Source organism: Ambystoma mexicanum, chromosome 2p, assembly GCF_040938575.1.
Source record: "Ambystoma mexicanum isolate Mex_15411 chromosome 2p, UKY_AmexF1_1, whole genome shotgun sequence".
Lineage (NCBI taxonomy): Eukaryota > Metazoa > Chordata > Amphibia > Caudata > Ambystomatidae > Ambystoma > Ambystoma mexicanum.
In genome coordinates, this window is record NC_090923.1 from 605,779,778 (window position 1) to 605,797,279 (window position 17,502).

General features: G+C 45.2%; 1 protein-coding gene across 1 annotated transcript in view; it reads right to left on the minus strand.

Moving 5' to 3' along the window:
• GNAI2 (G protein subunit alpha i2) overlaps positions 1-17,502 on the minus strand; it is a 711,653-nt gene that overhangs the window by 177,212 nt on the left and 516,939 nt on the right. The window contains exon 4 of the mRNA XM_069644134.1: positions 9,401-9,561. Within this exon, the coding sequence (XP_069500235.1) occupies positions 9,401-9,561 (161 nt within the window). The remainder of the gene's footprint in view (positions 1-9,400; positions 9,562-17,502) is intronic.

Sequence of the window (17,502 nt, forward strand, 5' to 3'; positions counted from 1 at the left end):
GCCTGAAACTGACGATGTGACTCTAAACATGGGACGGCAGTGATAACTAGGAGAAAGAGCAGGATTGTCTCGAGTTCTTTTCATTGACTCAGCACAGGGAAATCAGTTCAGCAGTCCCAGCAATGTCCCAGGTCCAGGAGCCCTTTTTGGATCCGCTCCAAACAGTGATAGGCCACTTAAGGCCCTGCTTGGCCATATGACTGCCATCAAGTCTGGCGGAAAGGCCAAGTCCCCCCCTTCTGTTTGTTGACAGAGCAGATGAGATTGAGAGCATTTACAAAGTTCTTCAATTGCACCAGCTGTGGCAAAGCTAGCATGGCTATACAGAATTCTGACGGGTCATAGCAGAAGCTTTAGTATCCAACACTATTTTCCTATCATGGTCACAAATAGAAGCATTCTGGCTGGTGAAATGCTGGATAACAAGGTTTTCCAGGCTGGATTACTGAGCATTGCAGATGGCAGAGTGGGGGTAAAACAAAGCAGAAGAGCAGGATGCTTTCTTATCCTGACCTTTTCTTCCTTTTCCTGGCTATTTGTGATGGATTGCAGCATAATGTGTCATCTGGCACCATTGACTCTTCGGTAAGAAAACATTTACCTAAAACCAGGGGTCAAAATGTCAAGTTGCAAGTAACTAGCTAGACGGACAAAGCCACCTGCCCCCTCAATTGTCCACATACACATAGCACGCCATTTACTACTAACCAAGAGGCCATTATCACTAGCCAATGGCTAATGGCGAGTGCACATTTTGAGGCCTGCTTCAAACACTATTTAAGCAACATAGTATTTTATCTAGTTGCACCTGCATGTCCTCATTAGAAGCATGTTCCAAAAGTAAGCCCCAATGTCAGAGTGCAGGCCCCCATTGTACAATTCAGCATCACCATGAATCCATATTAGGAGCCACGTGTCCAGGTAACGAATGAAAGAATCATGAAGACCTAGCAAGATCTCACAAGCCCAGAAGAAATGCTCATCAGATCATAACTGTTTGAGTACCACCAAATGCAGGGACATTTCCTCCTCAAGCGAATACTGACCCCATGATGACCGGTACAAGAGGATCTGCTCCAGGTGTTTGCTGCAAGGCCATCAGCACTATGCATCTTGGGAAATACTCTTGGTTGAACCTTGACTGGTTACCAAGGCCGCTAATGGCCAATCACAGAACTATTCTGTGCTTCAAGATGATCGGGGTGTGAATGCATATTTCAACTCCATGATGGCAAGGCAGCTACACAGCCATGCGTGTTGGATGATGTCCAAGTGCCAGCATGAACTAATGGAGGTGATAAAACACGTGATGGGTTGTAGAAAAAGTGCCCCACTTGGGAACTAGGAAATAACTGGCATACATTCCTGCCTTGAAGGACAGCTGAGGAACAAGCTAAAAGGCACATTGAGACGGAAGTGCAGCATCTCCTCTAAAAAATGAGAATGATCGACCCAGGAGCGCTATAGAACCCCTGGGACACGAGGAGTGAAGTCATCATATTGGATACAAGCAATCGTCAAATAGAGCTGTGCAGCCCTAGCATCAAAAGGTCTGAAGAGGCTCCCAGGGTCGATGGCACCACAGGGGGCGTCCTCGGGCTGGGCAGCTGCCTCTTTGATGCAGACATGGAATGGTCTGGCAATGAGGTGGAAGGCTTGGTCTACGAGATTAGTTGAGCCACCCTTTAGACACCTAACAGGGACACCAGCAGAAGAACGAGATGAAATTAAACAAGCCTTCACAGTCCCCTTCCATTTCAAAGGATGTGATTTCAGGTGACGCACCTAGCCTACATGAACTGGTCCACCAACCCTGAAGTTTCCGTCACCATAGACCTTTTAAGCTTAATTGCAATGCAAGCTTTGACACCTTTAGAATTGGGGTACAAGCCGTCAATCACCTAATCGATCATGACACTGCAAGCGATCCCTCTTCCTTGACCAGTGATTAAGCAGTGTAAAATGTGCCCATGTCAAAGGCGACTGCAACCAGGAAAATGGACTGTACTACAAATGGAGAATTCAGTGTTTGGCTCATTGGCAGTGCCAGGGGGAAGGAGTACATTGGTGAGTTAGGAACCAAATATGGGCTCCAAAGGGAAGGCAAGCAAGTAGGAACCACGTGTTGCTACAGAGTTCTACTGCCAAAGGGTCGTAATGGGTGGGATTCAACCAAGTTACGGGCTCCAGAGCTTCGGCATCTGATAGTTGGTACAGAGTTGATATTTTGGATGGGCATCGTAGGGCCTGACCCCAGATGGAGGAGTTGTGGGACAGGGATAGCCTCTTCAAGTCAATGCATCGTCTTGTAGAGAGCCAGGGAAGAGACCTCAGTGACCAGGTGATACATCTGGTTTTTAACAGAAAGATAAGTTGAGCATCACAGTTCTAACCCTTTGCTGCTTCTGTTATTTTTTTGGGTGGAAATCCACAGTCTTTATTTGTTTATTAGGCACTCCCCCCCCCCCCAATGCACAATGTGCACAGTACCATTTCCAGTCCTCCTTCCTCCTTGCCTATGGTATATTATCTGCCCCACGCCCCCCCCTCTTCATGCTGCCCCCATTCTGGCTTCTTTTCACTCCTCAACCAAAACACATCTTCCCTCCTCTGCGAATCTAAGTTTATTACTTCATTTTAATTGGATTTGGTCTATGAACGAATATTTGTCCTGTTTTGTAACCTATGTAGAGCATCTAGAAATAAGCGCTTTATAATTTGTCAAAAGTTCGTCTTCGGTGCTTCCTATCTCTTCTAGGATCACCTGGTTTTTATCGATCCACGCTTGGTGCATTTTATTGGTGTCTTTCTTCATTTCCTCATGAATAAGTACGTAGATTTTTTCTTTGGAAGATCTTGTTTTCCTATACAGCATCAGACTGTTGAGTCACTGTTCCTTTAAGAGAGATGAGGCTGAGCTCTCTTCTGATCAGAGCCATCAGGGTAGAGGATGGAAGATGTAGCAGTTTCCTCCAGAGAAAACCTTCAAGTTTGATCCAGATGGTTTCAGGGATCATAGGCATGGCTTCTGCTCCGTGAGTGAGTGCTGGAAGCATCTTCGCCCTATAGAAGGTGATTGCCGCTTTGAGCGACAAACGACCACATTTTTTGTCCATCAAGATAATTTGGTTGGTCAAGGTTTTGTTTTTAAGGACCAAGGTTTCTTGCATCGGCAGTTCTCTAGTTTTGTTACTGAAGGTGATTCCCAAGTATGTGAAGGTTTCGACTACTTAATTCGCTAGAAACCACGCACCGTGCTTTTTTCGTTTTGATGGTTTGTCCAGACGCATCACTTTGGTCTTGACTGTGTTGCTTTCTAGGTCGTTGTTTTTTTAGGTATTTGTGCAGGTTATCCAGTTTTCTCTGTAGCCTGATCTTGGTTTGGTCAAATAGAATAATATCGTCCACATAGAGCAGCCTGCTGACCTTTTGGTGCCCAGAGTAGGTGGAAAGGCTTTTACGTCTTTTTCTGACTGTTGATAATCTCCTGTGTAAGCATTATGCAATGCCGGGGCCAGTGGGCATCCTTGCTCGACTCTGCGGCTGGTTGGAATGTTTGTAGAAAGTAGTTCTGTACCGTTGAGTCAGACTCTCATAGATGGCTGCGAGTACAGTTCTTTTATCGGTTCCAGCAGAGAGTGTGTGCAATTCCAATTAAGGAGTTTCTTCCACAGTTTGTCTCTTGACTTTGTCAAAAGCTTAAGAAAGGTCGATAAAGGCCAGGAACAGATGGGGTGCGCCTTCCAGGACTTTGGCCTTAAAGATGCTAAGACTGAATATGTTGGCCGTTGTGCCAAGGTTTTTTGTAAAACCTGTTTGGAATGGGTCCAAACCTTCAGACGGGAAAACCCAGACTTTGAAGCTGTCCAAGAGAAAGGAACCAAATAGCTTCCCGATGCTGTCAAGCAGTGTGATAGAGCGGTAGTTGTTTGGGTAGCCTCTTCACCTGATTTGTATAAAAGTTTCCCTATACTGACATGATCTACCTTAAAGAGGGAGACCCACTTTATACCCTTTTCCTTGCACCATAACCATGAAAACACATTCTTGCCCCCCACCCAGCAGCCAGAAGTGAGAGCATGAGTGCATAACTCTGTGCCATACTGATCCAGACATCCAAGGGCTTTCTTATTCTAGTGGAAAAAACATATGAAGGGTTGTGACAGATTGCTATCTATGAGGCTGTGATAGCCCTGGCTTTTTGGATTTTTAGCAGAATAAAAGGATGCTGGCAATTCAGTTTCTGAAAGGGAGGTCTGCCAATCTGAGCCACCTTTCATAAATGCTCCATGATGAGGCCCAACCAGGCCGAACATTTCTAGATGGTTGCCCAGAGCAATGCCAGAGGTTAAGATTAATTCTAAATCTTCCTGCCATCACCTCTTCTGTTTTAAAATTATAATGCAAACATATGCCTTTGCTGAGAGCCCACAGAAACCTCGGCTGCAGACCTGCAGTGGTACAGGGCAGGTTCAAATGTCACATTTGCATTCCAGAAATGTGTTGGAACACAATGTTCCTGAAGGTAGAGGTGGCTTTTTCAATCTTCTGCACCTGTTCCCAAGCTTAACAATTGTATGCCCTAGTCTGGTGGCACACACATCACTAACTATAAGCTATTCCTGTTTCTGTACAAAGAGAACACCATTATACAGCCATAGCAATTTGATATCACACTAGTGTCAGCTCTGTGAGCAGGGCCAAGCTATGAATGACTGGTGTGATTGGTGTCTGGTCTGACTGTCTCCACAACTGCCACGTGGAACCCTGGCCAAGATTCTGCCTTTAAAATCCAGCTTACCCCTCAGAGGAAGGCCAACCACTTCCCCCCCAAGGTCACAGGAACCTCCCCTATCAGTTCAGTTCTTCTGGAATGGTGCCTCAAATGCAGCACTGACATAACCAAAGCCACTCTCACACCAACGTGCTGACAATTGGAGTCCCATTAAAATAAGAAGACATGGGAAGGGGGAGGAGTTAGAGTAGCCAGAAAGGAGAGTTGGGCTGAAAGAAGGGTCCCCCATATCGATTTCTATTACGGTTCTCAGACTCTTAATGTCCCTCCATTTCGTGCAGGCAAGGCACCCAAGTGTGATGTCGGAAGACAAAAGGGAACATGTTACAACAGCCTGGATTACAACCCTTACAGAAGGCTTGCTTTGGACCAATCCACCAACATTTGCCCTTATAAGGCGAAGACATCCTCTCCTTTGAGTCATCTCCAGATAATCAGAAGAACAAGAAGAATTCACCTGGACCTATGTTGGGGATACAGTATATCCCAAAGTCCTCTGCCGGGGCGTTGAAGACAGAAGGCATCAAGAGAAGGGGAGAGCTATGTTCCCTAACTATCCCCAAGGAAATGTGGGGGTGAAATGCTATGGACTAAGGTCTCTGTTGGTTGCACTGCAGGATCCCTGTACGTGCCGGCAATCTCCCTGAAGTAGGATTGCAGACGAAAACAACTCACCTTGTCCTGAAACCCAAAAGCATCTGGAATCCTGTCTCTGTGACATTTTCGAGTCAGATTGACCAAGCTCAGTGCCTTTCGGGTTACCAGAGGACCTGCAGTGCTGCTTTTGGCACCCTGTGGAAGCAGCTGACTCAATCACAGACTCATCTGCTGAAAGCCATTGACTCACCAATATCAAATGCTGCCTTAACCCAGCAGAACAATTGTCACACCGCAGACCACACTATCGCCCCAAACTATTGGAAGACATTGTCTCGAGCGCCAACTTGACCCATCATGAGCCTGCACCATCAAGCAGACTATGCCGACCACCAGTGGGATTGCATAGACTCAAACATCTCGACACTGGCTTGACTGCAGCTAAAATGCCAAGAAGCCCAACTCAACACATTCTAAGACCAGTGTAAAGGTACCGTGAAGAGAACCTGTCTACCAATTCACTTTTAAGTCCCACCTTCTGTAGCTTTTTCGTCAAGGACATACCTTGAACAATGAGATTGTTGGCAGCTGATTGCCTGAACACCCCTGCTCACCTACCTAGAGTGCCCTTTCACAGAAATCTATATTCTCTGTTTTTTTCTTTTTTATATTGGTGGGTTCTTCGTGTGCTTTCTGAGTAGTCGTCTGCATTTTTATTGTTTGATTAAAAGTCTATATTTTGTATAGAACCTTGACTAGACAGTCTTCTATTGGAAGCATTGTACTTAAGTTGTTTTGGTTGCTACAGTTATCAGCTCACAACCTTCCAGAAGGTATGGTCTGCCATCAGCCTGCAATACCGCATACGGCAAAGGAGGATTACCTTTCAGGCTGTGCCTGTTTCCTCTTTATTTATTTATTTCATTTGTAAAGCGCACATACAACCCAGAGGCATTGAGGCGCAACCTGTGCTGTAGCAACACACTGCAGGATCTGCTCCTGTGCTCGCCAATTAATACATGGACGGGGACCTGCCCTTCTGCACCCAGAACGGCTCTGCTATTCAATGCTCCTGAATGCTGGCTATTAACACTTTTATAAGGGAGCTGGCGCGGACTACATCCTTTAAGTGGAAATTACTTCAAATATGAGGCTTGTCCCCAATGGTGATTTTGCTGGACTACTACTTGACAAGACACAATACACATTTGGCTGTGTACGCTAGAAATTATATTTCGTCCTGTTGAAGGCTGCATACTTGTGACATCGCAGTGGGTGAAGAGACAGCCGAAAGACACCGTGTTGACCTTTATATACAGGTACCACAGCACTGCTTAAGTTAGGGCAGGTTTTATACAACAAAAGAAAAAAATGAATTCAAATAACACACTGGAAAATACCAGGGTCAGGATCTTGTGTCTGAAATAAGATATGTGCTGTTATCATTGTACAAAATACTATATAAAGGTTTTGTTGTTGGCCAACTAATTTGTATAAATTATTATTATTTTTTAAAAAAAGGTATAGATGGGTACAAAACAAAAAACAGGTGTTTTTATGAGAAATTAAAAAGTTTCATGGAACTGGTTTGAACATTTTAAAGTGGGGCGTTGACATAACAGCCTTAGCGATTTTTGTTTGTTTGGCGCTGTTGCACATACCGGTCAGGTACAGAAATGGGGACAATAAGGTAGACGTGGAACGACACGAAAAATGGGCAGGGATACAGTAGGTTGCACAGTGAAAGTGTTACATGCACACTAGTAATTTTGTGTAAACCAAGGTGGGGAGCCAAGGGGTAGTTGACAAGGTGGAGGGGGTGGTTGACTAAGTGGAAATAGAGGAGGGATTAGGAGAAGAGCCGTTTTGAGGGTTTTGTGAAAGGCCCAGTAGGATTTGCCCACCCGTAGGGAAGGAGGATGTGGGGGGGGGGGAGGTGGGGAGGTCGTTCCAGAGAAAGCTAGATCCTCTTGCTCTGCATCTTCTCACTTTAGGTAGGAGCAGTCTGTCAGAATAGGGGGTCCTGGTAGGTCTGGTGGAATGGAATTTATGATTGGGATCACTGCTGGCTTAGTAGTAAGGTGGGGCTGAGTAAGCAGTTTAGCCGCTACTCTTCCCTGTACTCCGGCAGAAAAGTAGTCATTTTGTCGCAAGGGTTTTAATGACCAAATCAGCAGGTACTGGGACACACCACAAGAAAGTGGGTTTGTAAGGGGAATAGGAGCTAATGTATGAGGGGGCAGCCTTTTTTGGAATTTTGGAAGGGAGAGTGGATGCCGAAACCCTCCTTCAATCGGTTTGGGGCCTTATTTAGCCTCCACCTTGGTTCGCCTTTTCATTACTCCCGCTGGGTATCCTACATGGAGTGTGGTCTGAAGCGAGTTTTCCCTCAGAGCTGTCAGCAACTTCCCACAGCTCTTTCAGCGCCCACGAGCTTCATTGAAACATTTATTTGGTTTAGGCATCCAATATTTAGATGTCCTTGATTTGACCAGAGCTATGATGTGTAGGGCCTGGGTAACCACACTAACAGCGAAGAGGCACTGCTGATGGGAGCATAGGGCACCTGGCAAGATATTAAAGAGGTTCCTGGAACATAATTAGGTTAATGGATGGTGACAACATCTGCAAAATCACGCTCTCCTGATCGCTCACCACTATGCTATCTAACCTACCTGCGTCTTCTCCCCCTAGAGTGCTTTAAAGAATATTCAAAGTGAAATTACTTACCAATAAACCAACCATAACATGCTTAATACTGGCTGTCAGTGGCACTGCTCATTTTCTTTTCTCGTACCTTAACTCTTCCTGCGACTCTCCTTTCCTTCCTTACAGCACTTAGAAACACTCTCTGGTTGGTGTTAAGCGCTGCAGGAGCAGCTTACACACACAGACTCTTGTGGCAAATCTTTGTATCGTGCAAAACAAACACATTGTGTATAGGGCATTAGAAATACCCAATCAATAAAATAAATAAATAAAAAAGGAACCATGAGCAGAAACTGACCCACTATGGACAAGGATACAGAGGGAATCTCATGCCAAAACCTAAATGCTGCACGGCAGCACGGTCCCTCCAAATGATATAAGTCTCTCCAAATAATATGATAAGTTATTTATAACGCGCTAAATACCCAGAGGTTTCTAAGCATAGAACATGTGGTGCTCCATGTCGTCTTGCTTCCAAGGTGGGCATGTTGCCCCTGAGCTATCTTCCCGGGTCTGAGGTCATGCCAGTGGGACAACATGGGAACACTCTTGATGCAACAGATGCATGGCGGCCCATACACCTAATTACATCTATAAACAAAAATAAGAGATATATTCTTACAGTAAAGAGGAAACATTGTTTAAGATTATCTGATGTCATACAATGTGTAGGTACTAGGTCTAGAAGCATCGAAATATACACACTGGAAGACATTCACTTCCTGGAAAAGAATATTTAAAAGGAGAGGTTTAGTGCCCCACACCAACTGAGCCTGGGCGTGAAAGTGACAGGCAATCATGTGCCCCGATGACAGCTCAGTAATCATCTTGTGATGTGTACATGGCCCAAGCCCAAGTTCTCAAGATTGTGCCCGAGTGCATTGTGGACATTTGTATTCTCACACTGATATCTACCAGACCAACAACGTTGTGCTCCTACCTACTACTCGAAACAGCAGTGGAGGTGTCACACTATGAACATCTGGACTGGCTTGAATCGCTCGGAGTGATTTCACTGGAGCGGCTGTTAGGAGAGGGAGGAGGATATTGATCCAGCAATCTTGTTATAGAGTCTGTGATATTCAACATAAAACTTTTTCAATGAAACTGCAGTGTCAAAGACCTACAACCTTTTGAGTTTACCTCCATTTCCTACCGCCATTCACCCGGACGAGTGGTTTGGGTGATAAACAGACAAGCAACCCTACCAAGGTGCCCGTGACATGATCCACCAGCCTCGAACTCTGAACATAACATGGAAACTTACAGAAGAAAAGAAGAAAAGAGGTCAGTACTCACTATGCAGCAGAGTCGTTGAGCTGATACTCCCGGGAGCGGTTGAAGCAAACCTGGACTCCACTGTCTGCCCAAAGTCTCCTGATCACATTGGCAAGGTCCTCTGGCATGATACCCTGTTCCTCGGCGGTGCACGCCAGTGCAAACAGCTGCCGCGCATCATCCTGCAGATGGAGGATGGTGTAAAATGTTAGATGTACATTTTAATTCTTTTTACTTGAATGATTTCATTTCGGGTCCACAGATGATAAAACCACACAAAGCAAAACATGCCAGACATCTGTACGGTTATACACTAGTCACGATATCTCATGGCCGGTTGATATGCACACTACAATCTCTAAATCTCCTCCATGGGCTCTGATTCTTTGTCACCATTTCTATACCTGCAGGCACCAGACCGCCTGCCGGTGTCCATGGGCCAGGTAGCACTGCAGCATCTGGGTAAACTAGTAAGGATGGCATGTGTTCATTTCTTTCATTGGCGTCTGGGGCTGATTAGCCCTAATAAGTTCATATTTGCGGCTAGGAGATCCATAGCATCAGGCCCTATACTGAATTTTATTTGTCTATTTGGTCATGGAAGTGGTCTACATGTTCAGGCAGGGACGTCATTTCACCAAAATGCCAGGGGTAGCGGAAGTGACATAGCATGACCCATGACCGCTGATGACATCACAGGAAGTGGCGTCATTAGACCCCACCCCGAAGTGATATCGCGGGAAGCGAGGGAACACGACCTTTCACTCCTTGACAACACAGGAAGTAGCATCACATAGCATTGTTCCTAAGTACACTACAAAAAAAATGGTTACGACATCACTATAATGTGATATACATTTCATACAAGAATGGATTGCCATATGTATCGTTAAGATCAGTGTGTATATGTCCATATTACCAAATTACTGTGAATGCAAGCAGACGTCCATGGTCAAAAGATAATGATGTGTTATTATATACCACTTAAGAATAAGCGATTTATATAGAAAAAATATACATACAATATCTCCTAACCTGTGTTGGTACTGATTTATCAACCTCAGAAGGATGAAAGGCTGAGTTAAGGTGTTTAAGAACAGACTAAATCAGTGACTCACCCCCTGAAGTGTGCCTGAAATAAACCTTTAATGAGTCTAGCAATTTTAGTATAAAATTCCAGAAAGACAAATTGTTTGGTATTCCTATTCTTTCATACTTACGGTCACTGCTGAAAGTGTTAGACTTGTGGAAACCCTGTTGTTCTTTTTTTAATTTTTTTTTTTTTTAAGAGGCCTAAACAAGAAAGGCAGCCATTCCAGAAGCAAAGAGCCACATGGCACTGACAACAGCCCAGGAGCTTGCATTAATAAAATAACATTTTAAAAAAGATACGTTTGTTTTTTTTTAGCAGTAACAAGGGAGACCACAGAGGTTGCAGTTGCGACCCCTGGCAACCACTAAATGACGTCCCTGTGTTCAGGCATAAGGAAAATCATGCCGAAAGATACTAATTCATTCATCTTTTATAACGTGCTTAATACCGGAGACCGAGACCAGTCTCTAAGTGCGGACAGGGATTCGAGTCTGTGTTGCGCTGCGTTGCCTTGTCCCTGAGCTATCCTCCCGGCCCTAGATACTAGACAGTCCTAAGTATCCTTCCACCCTCTCAGTTCTCAACATGCTCACAGATCAACATTTCCTGCTCTCCAAGGGTCAATATGCATTCACTCGCCTATTTGCAAGTGCATATTTTGAGGCTTGAATACTTAACCAGATAGTCACAAATTATGCACGTACCAGGCAAGAAGCGTGTGTAAAAGGCAGATCTACGTTAAAATAATGAGGAAAAATAACTGTTCGGCCTTGTTGTTTTGCCATTCATTTCTTTGACGCGATACCGTAAAAGGCACCAAATGCAAATTGCAATCTTGAACACCACAAGCTTTCTAAATAACGCTGTAGACCCAAAATGTACATCGTTTTTGGGTGATTATCAGTGCTGGTCATTGGGCCGGCTCCCAGCGGATCTGAGATCCGGCACCAGATATGGATCCGGATCTCGGGATCCGGCCAGAGTCAGCCACCCAAGCCCATGAACCGCGCTGGAATACGAAAAAAAGAAAAAAAGCGCCTGCCACTGCAGCATTGCCTTTTACCGCGGCTTTGGCACTGGTGTGTAATGCACAATGCTCGCTACATGTACAACTGATTCCTTTCAGTTGTACATGTAGCGAGCATTGTGCTTACACACCAGTGGCAAAGCCGGCGGTAAAAGGCAATGCTACCGTCACAGGTGTTTTTTTTTTATTTTTATTTTTTAAGTATTCCAGCATTGCTGGATGTCCACTATGAGCCCCGCACCCTCTAGACCAGGCCCCCTTGGGCACCGCCCCTAACTCCTCCCCCAACCCGGCCCTTGTGTTGTGGGATCCCCCACCACATTTTTTCCATTTCCACCACTGGTGATTATCAACCAGATAAATTAAGAAACTGTGGCTCCAGGAGAACGCTAATTGAAGTCATTGAAAGTACTATAAATTCGCAGACTGGCTGGCGAGGCAAGGTTCTCCGGCAGGGAGCGCAGCATTCTTTAGCGTTGACATTGCTGTCTGCTGCTACCATGCACTAGCAAGGCAGTCTGCTCAGCCTTCCAACTGTGGGGCTGCCCCCTAGAGGTGGCCCGAAGGATGTCCGAGGGAGGGCTAAGGCTCTTGAAACAGGGATTACGTAACAGCTTTTAACAGAAAATATGAGCAGATATAGCTTGGGAGAACACGGTTGGAAAACATATTTTTACTGAAGGGGGGGCTCACTGTAAACAATGTTGAATACCACTAGGGGATGGTAATTGAATGTTTACGCTAATTGCCAAACATATCTTCCGAGCAGGAAGCCTTTTAGCCAGTTTCCATATTCTGACCCATCAGCAGAATTTATAGATAGATTGCAAATCTCACTTTAAAAACATAATTTGTTTTGGGATTGGATGGAATTTTGGGGATAGGAAATGTACCACACCTAGATGGATTGAGGGGGTGATGTGTGGCTCCTAACTAACCATGCTAAAAACTCACCATTCTGTATACCCTCAAACTCTGAGCCAAAACACAACCATACCTCTGCTGCACCACAAACCACACACATTCCACAGCACAAAACCATACCATACAAAATCACACCTCAACACCACATGGCAGCTACTGACCGAAAGCGCACCTACGCTCTGACCGGTTTCTCTGAACCGAAGCTGCCAACTGCAGATCAAAGCTCTCTTGCTGTTCTCCCTCTCAATCCCACTTACATACCCCAACCCTCCTTCCATTGCAGATCCGCCAAGAGCCAGGTGACCACGCACATTTTACACTGAAAGTGTGACACACACCCTTTTACGAAAAACACACTTCTAGGGATCGGACGGTTTCCACTCAGAATTTATTAAAGTTGATGGTACCGAGAACGAAAGGGGAGCTGGACTGGATTCCGCTTTGAAGTTGTTCCTAAGAACACCAAGCGTAAAGTCCATACGCTCTACGTGGTTTCATCAAAATAAATTACTACGTGCTAATTGACGTTTTGGTAGGTTTCCCAGTGCCTTTTTTCCCTAATAACGGGAGGGCTCTAGGCACCACCACACCCCAAAAAAAAAAATATGTCCCCCAGAAAAAGATACCAACAACAAGATGAATCTAGAAGAAGCTTAGACAAGAGGAAGGTCTTAAGGCGCTTTGTAACCACATGAATTACATGAATAGTTCGCATCTGCGGTGAAACTGAAATTCTGCATTTTTAAAATGGCGCAAGCCAACTGAGGCATAGCTTTGGCCTTCTTAAAACAGCTCACTTCCATCAACAACAAGGATGCCAGAGAAGGTTTAAGTACGCTGAACAGATACAAGAGCGAAGTACAGTGGCCTTTTCTAGCAAACAAGCAAACATCCTTAGCGTCCAGAGGGAGCGAATGTAAGTCTCCTGGGCTTTGATCATGTGTATGTATGTATGTATGTATTGTCGGTTCCATGTCATTTCATTGCAGGATGTTTTTTCGCTGGGTTTGTTACCGCGATTTGTTTTACGAAAAAACCCATTACATTTTTTTTTAATTCTTTTTGGGGGGTTCCCCCCAAAACCCCAATTTTCTTTAATTGGTATTTATTCCCAAACACCCACACCCCATATATATATAATTGTTGTGAAGTGCTCGTTGGTGGATGTCAAATGGATGTGCGTCACTGGAAAGGAAGGAGATGTGTTGTGAAGTACTTGCTTGTGAATGTGAGACCCTGTGATGTCATGTTGGAATGTTGATGTGTGAATGCTGCATGAGTGTTCTAGCTGATGTCAGTTGAGCCTGTGTGATGGGACCCGGTGGTCTCTCCTAGTTCTCCTAGTTGTCAGTTTATGTAACTTATAATAAAGAATTCACTAATAAGCCTAAGAAGTCCACAGAAGCTGCTTTGTAACAGTGGTGACGAAGAACTAAGAACCTACGCGTGGAAGAAGAAGAAACTGCTGAGGGGGGGCAGCGAAAGAAGAGAAGGAACCACTGCCTCCCCAGAAACCCAGAAGTAAGTCCCATCACCCAGGGAAGAAGGAGGGGGAACCAACTGCATAAGGAAGAGGGGCATAGACTGACAACCATAAGCAAAAGTAAAGGGGGAGTGATGTTAAGCCCCAAAAGCTGAAAGCAAGGCCCCATAAGAGTAAAGCAGACTCACATCACAAAGTAAACAGGAGGCTTTACAGCAGTATGCAGCGGGTGACTAACAATAAGCGATCAGAGGTTTTACAGCAGTACGCAGCGGGAGACCAACGAGAAGTGAGCATACGGCTGAAAGGAGTAGCAGTGTGAGGAGCACTTGTAAAGCCGGGCGAAGCGTTCCGCAGAAGGAGGTACATAGCGGCTATCAGAAGTAGCGGCAAGCGAATGAAGACGAGGGAAGCGTGTGATTTATGGCTCAGGCCGAACGAAGAGAGTGACGGGCATGAAGAAAAGCTGCCACATGAAGTATCAAGATGGGCCTGTATCCTTCACACGAAGCGCCATAATGTACATGTATCCTTTGATTTTATGAAATCTATGGTTGTTATGTAGGTTACTAAAATGTTATCAGTGAGACTACGATAGTGCGAGAAGTATGTGCATATGAGATCATAAATGGGAGTGCGAAAGCGTAAACATTAGTAAAAGTAGAGTAAACCTTGGGAGGATTTTCAGTCACAAATGGACATTATTGAATAATTAGTGTGACTTAAATATGTAGACCGTATGTGATGGGTATGCCTGGTGTGCAACAAAGAGGTTATGAGTGAGATAGAATTAATCTCTTCAGGAATTGCAGGATTACGTTGTCTGAGACAACATGGACTTTTAGAATTTTTAAAGTATCTGCATAGAGATAAAGTAGGCTGCATTAAGGCGGCGTGGACTTTTAGGCACACACATATATATCTGAGTAGATTTATAATGAATATGTCAAATGTTATATGTGTGAAGTGAGTAGCCGATGTTAAAAAACGTGGCTAATGTTGGAATGTGTGGGATAGCGTTCCATCAATGTGAAGTCAGTAGGCAAGTGTAGGGATAGCGTCCCAACTGAGACAAAGGGATAGCGTCCCGAGTAAGAGAAGGGATAGCGTCCCATCAGTGTGAAGTTAGTGTGTACGTTTAGGGATAGCGTCCAACATTATTGAGGTACAGGGATAGCGTCCCGAGTATATAGATGGGATAGCATCCCATTTGGGATACAGGGGATAGCGTACCCAGTAAGAAGCCCCATCCAGTGTGTAAGTAGGGATAGCGTCCCTCATTGGTTTAGGGATAGAGTTCCCCATTTGTATAGGGATAGCGTCCCTCATTTGTATAGGGACAGCGTCCCTCATCTGTATAGGGACAGCGTCCCTCATCTGTATAGGGATAGCGTCCCTCATCTGTATAGGGATAGCGTCCCTCATCTGTATAGGGATAGCGTCCCTGAGTGAAGTAGGGATAGCATCCCGCACCAGTTTAGGGATAGAGTTTCCCACCCAGAGTGAAGTAGGGATAGCGCCCCGCACCAGTTTAGGGATAGCATCCCTGATCCATATAGGGATAGTTGTTTCCTGAGTGAGATAGGGATACTAAGTATCAGTATGGGGATAGCTTCCCAAGTAAGTGGTAGGGATACCGTCCCTCAAAAGGAGCGTTGGCATAGCGTCCCTAAAGTTATATTTTGAGTTGCATCTCTCGTTAAAAAGATGCACGGTGTGGATGTTTTGAGGTGTGAATGCTTTGTATTGTGTTCTCTGTGTCAATTATGGTTGTGGTGAGAAAGGGATGTGTTGTGATGTGTTTATCGGAGTATGTTGGAAAGGAAGGAGATGTGTTGTGAGGTGCTCGTTGGTGGATGTCATTGGAAAGGAAGGAGATGTGTTGTGAAGTACTTGCTTCTGAATGTGAGACCCGGTGATGTCATGTTGGAATGTTGATGTGTGAATGCTGCATGAGTGTTCCACCTGATGTCAGATGAGCCTGGGTGATGGGACCCGGTGGTCTTTCCTAGTTCTCCTAGTTGTCAGCTTATGTAACTTATAATAAAGAATTCACTAATAAGCCTAAGAAGTCTACAGAAGCTGCTTTGTAACAATAATTTACTAACCCCTCCTAAAAAATGTGTTTTTTTTTTCAAAAAACATTTGCGGTAAAAAAAATCCTGCAAAAAAACATCCCGCGATGAAAGGACGTCGTACCGTATTGTCATGGGTGGATACAAGAGAAAACAAATGTATCTAGATATGATGTGCATGTAGAGCTGTTTCAACACATTCAGTTCTTTATACACAAGGACTGGAGGAACGTCTATTTGAGGGAAGGCAGAGGGGAACAACTCCAAGAAGGAGACTCCAGGAATGCTGTGGACGGAGGGGGATACATTAAACTCAGGGAAGGGCCGACTTCAAGGGGCCAAACGTCCTGTACTCAATCTCTAAACATCAAAGGGACCTGGGGCGTGTGCTCCCAGGATAGTGCAGTGTTTGTCATGCACCGGCACGCTTCCTTGCCTTGCGCAGACTGTCCAGGTATTCATTGCTCACCTGGAGGACTCTCACCTCGAAACTCCTAGTGTAGGAAATCCTCACCTTCTCTACAGAAGGTACTTATGGGTAGGAATTCTATGCCGTACCTGGATATTACAGGTAGGATTTACCCCCCCCCACTCCTACACTCTGGGGCTTCACAATCCCCCACAAAGGTCTTTAGTTTGGGCTAGTATTCTTGCATCTGCCACCAGTAGGTGGCCTAGAGCCTCCAGCTGCTTCTCTCCCATTTCTTGTCCTCAATGTGTGGCAGACACTGGGCCCAGGCTCTTTGCAGGCTCTCCAAACTAGCCTTTCCCCTTTAACCCGATTCTTCCATCTTATGCCCAAGATGGCACAGTCAATTCGGGGTGTGTAGTTACTTGGGCACCGCAGGGTCTATCTTTCCAGCAGTTCTCATTCTTTACCTCTCCCTGTAATGCAGCTCTCACGCTGGGACACCATCCGGACACCAACTTCAAGTTTGGTACTCTTCCTCTAGATGTGCTCTAGGGCCAATTGCGATCTGGTTGCTGGGCCATTGTGATGCCTGATTGGCCATTGCTTAATGGTTTTCACCTCCTCCCCATGTGTCTGTCAACTGACAGTGCCTCTTGCCATGTTAATGACAATGATGTGTTTATTTAGCGCCTTAATCCAAAGCGCTTTACAGAGCACATATATTTACATACAATATCACCCAACCGAAATTGGTACTCATTCGTCGACCTCGGAAGGATGAAAGGCTGAGTTGGCCTCTCCGGGATTCAAACCTGCGACCTACAGATCACGCTCAGATCGCAGCAGCGAGCGCTCAACCCGCTGAGCTATCTTACCAGCATGTTGGGATCAGACAATGCTGCCATGGCAGCACTCGGATCCTGCATCTAAGCCATAGTATGCATGGGTAAGTATTTATGCTTAATATCCGAGTTCGGTTTCTAAGTGCAGATCCGAGATTCGAACCTAGACCAGCACGTTGCCCCTGTGCTATCCTCCATTCACAAGTATGCACGGGTGAGTTTGTTTACAAGCTTCTACCATCCTTGCTCTGAACCCCAATGCTCATG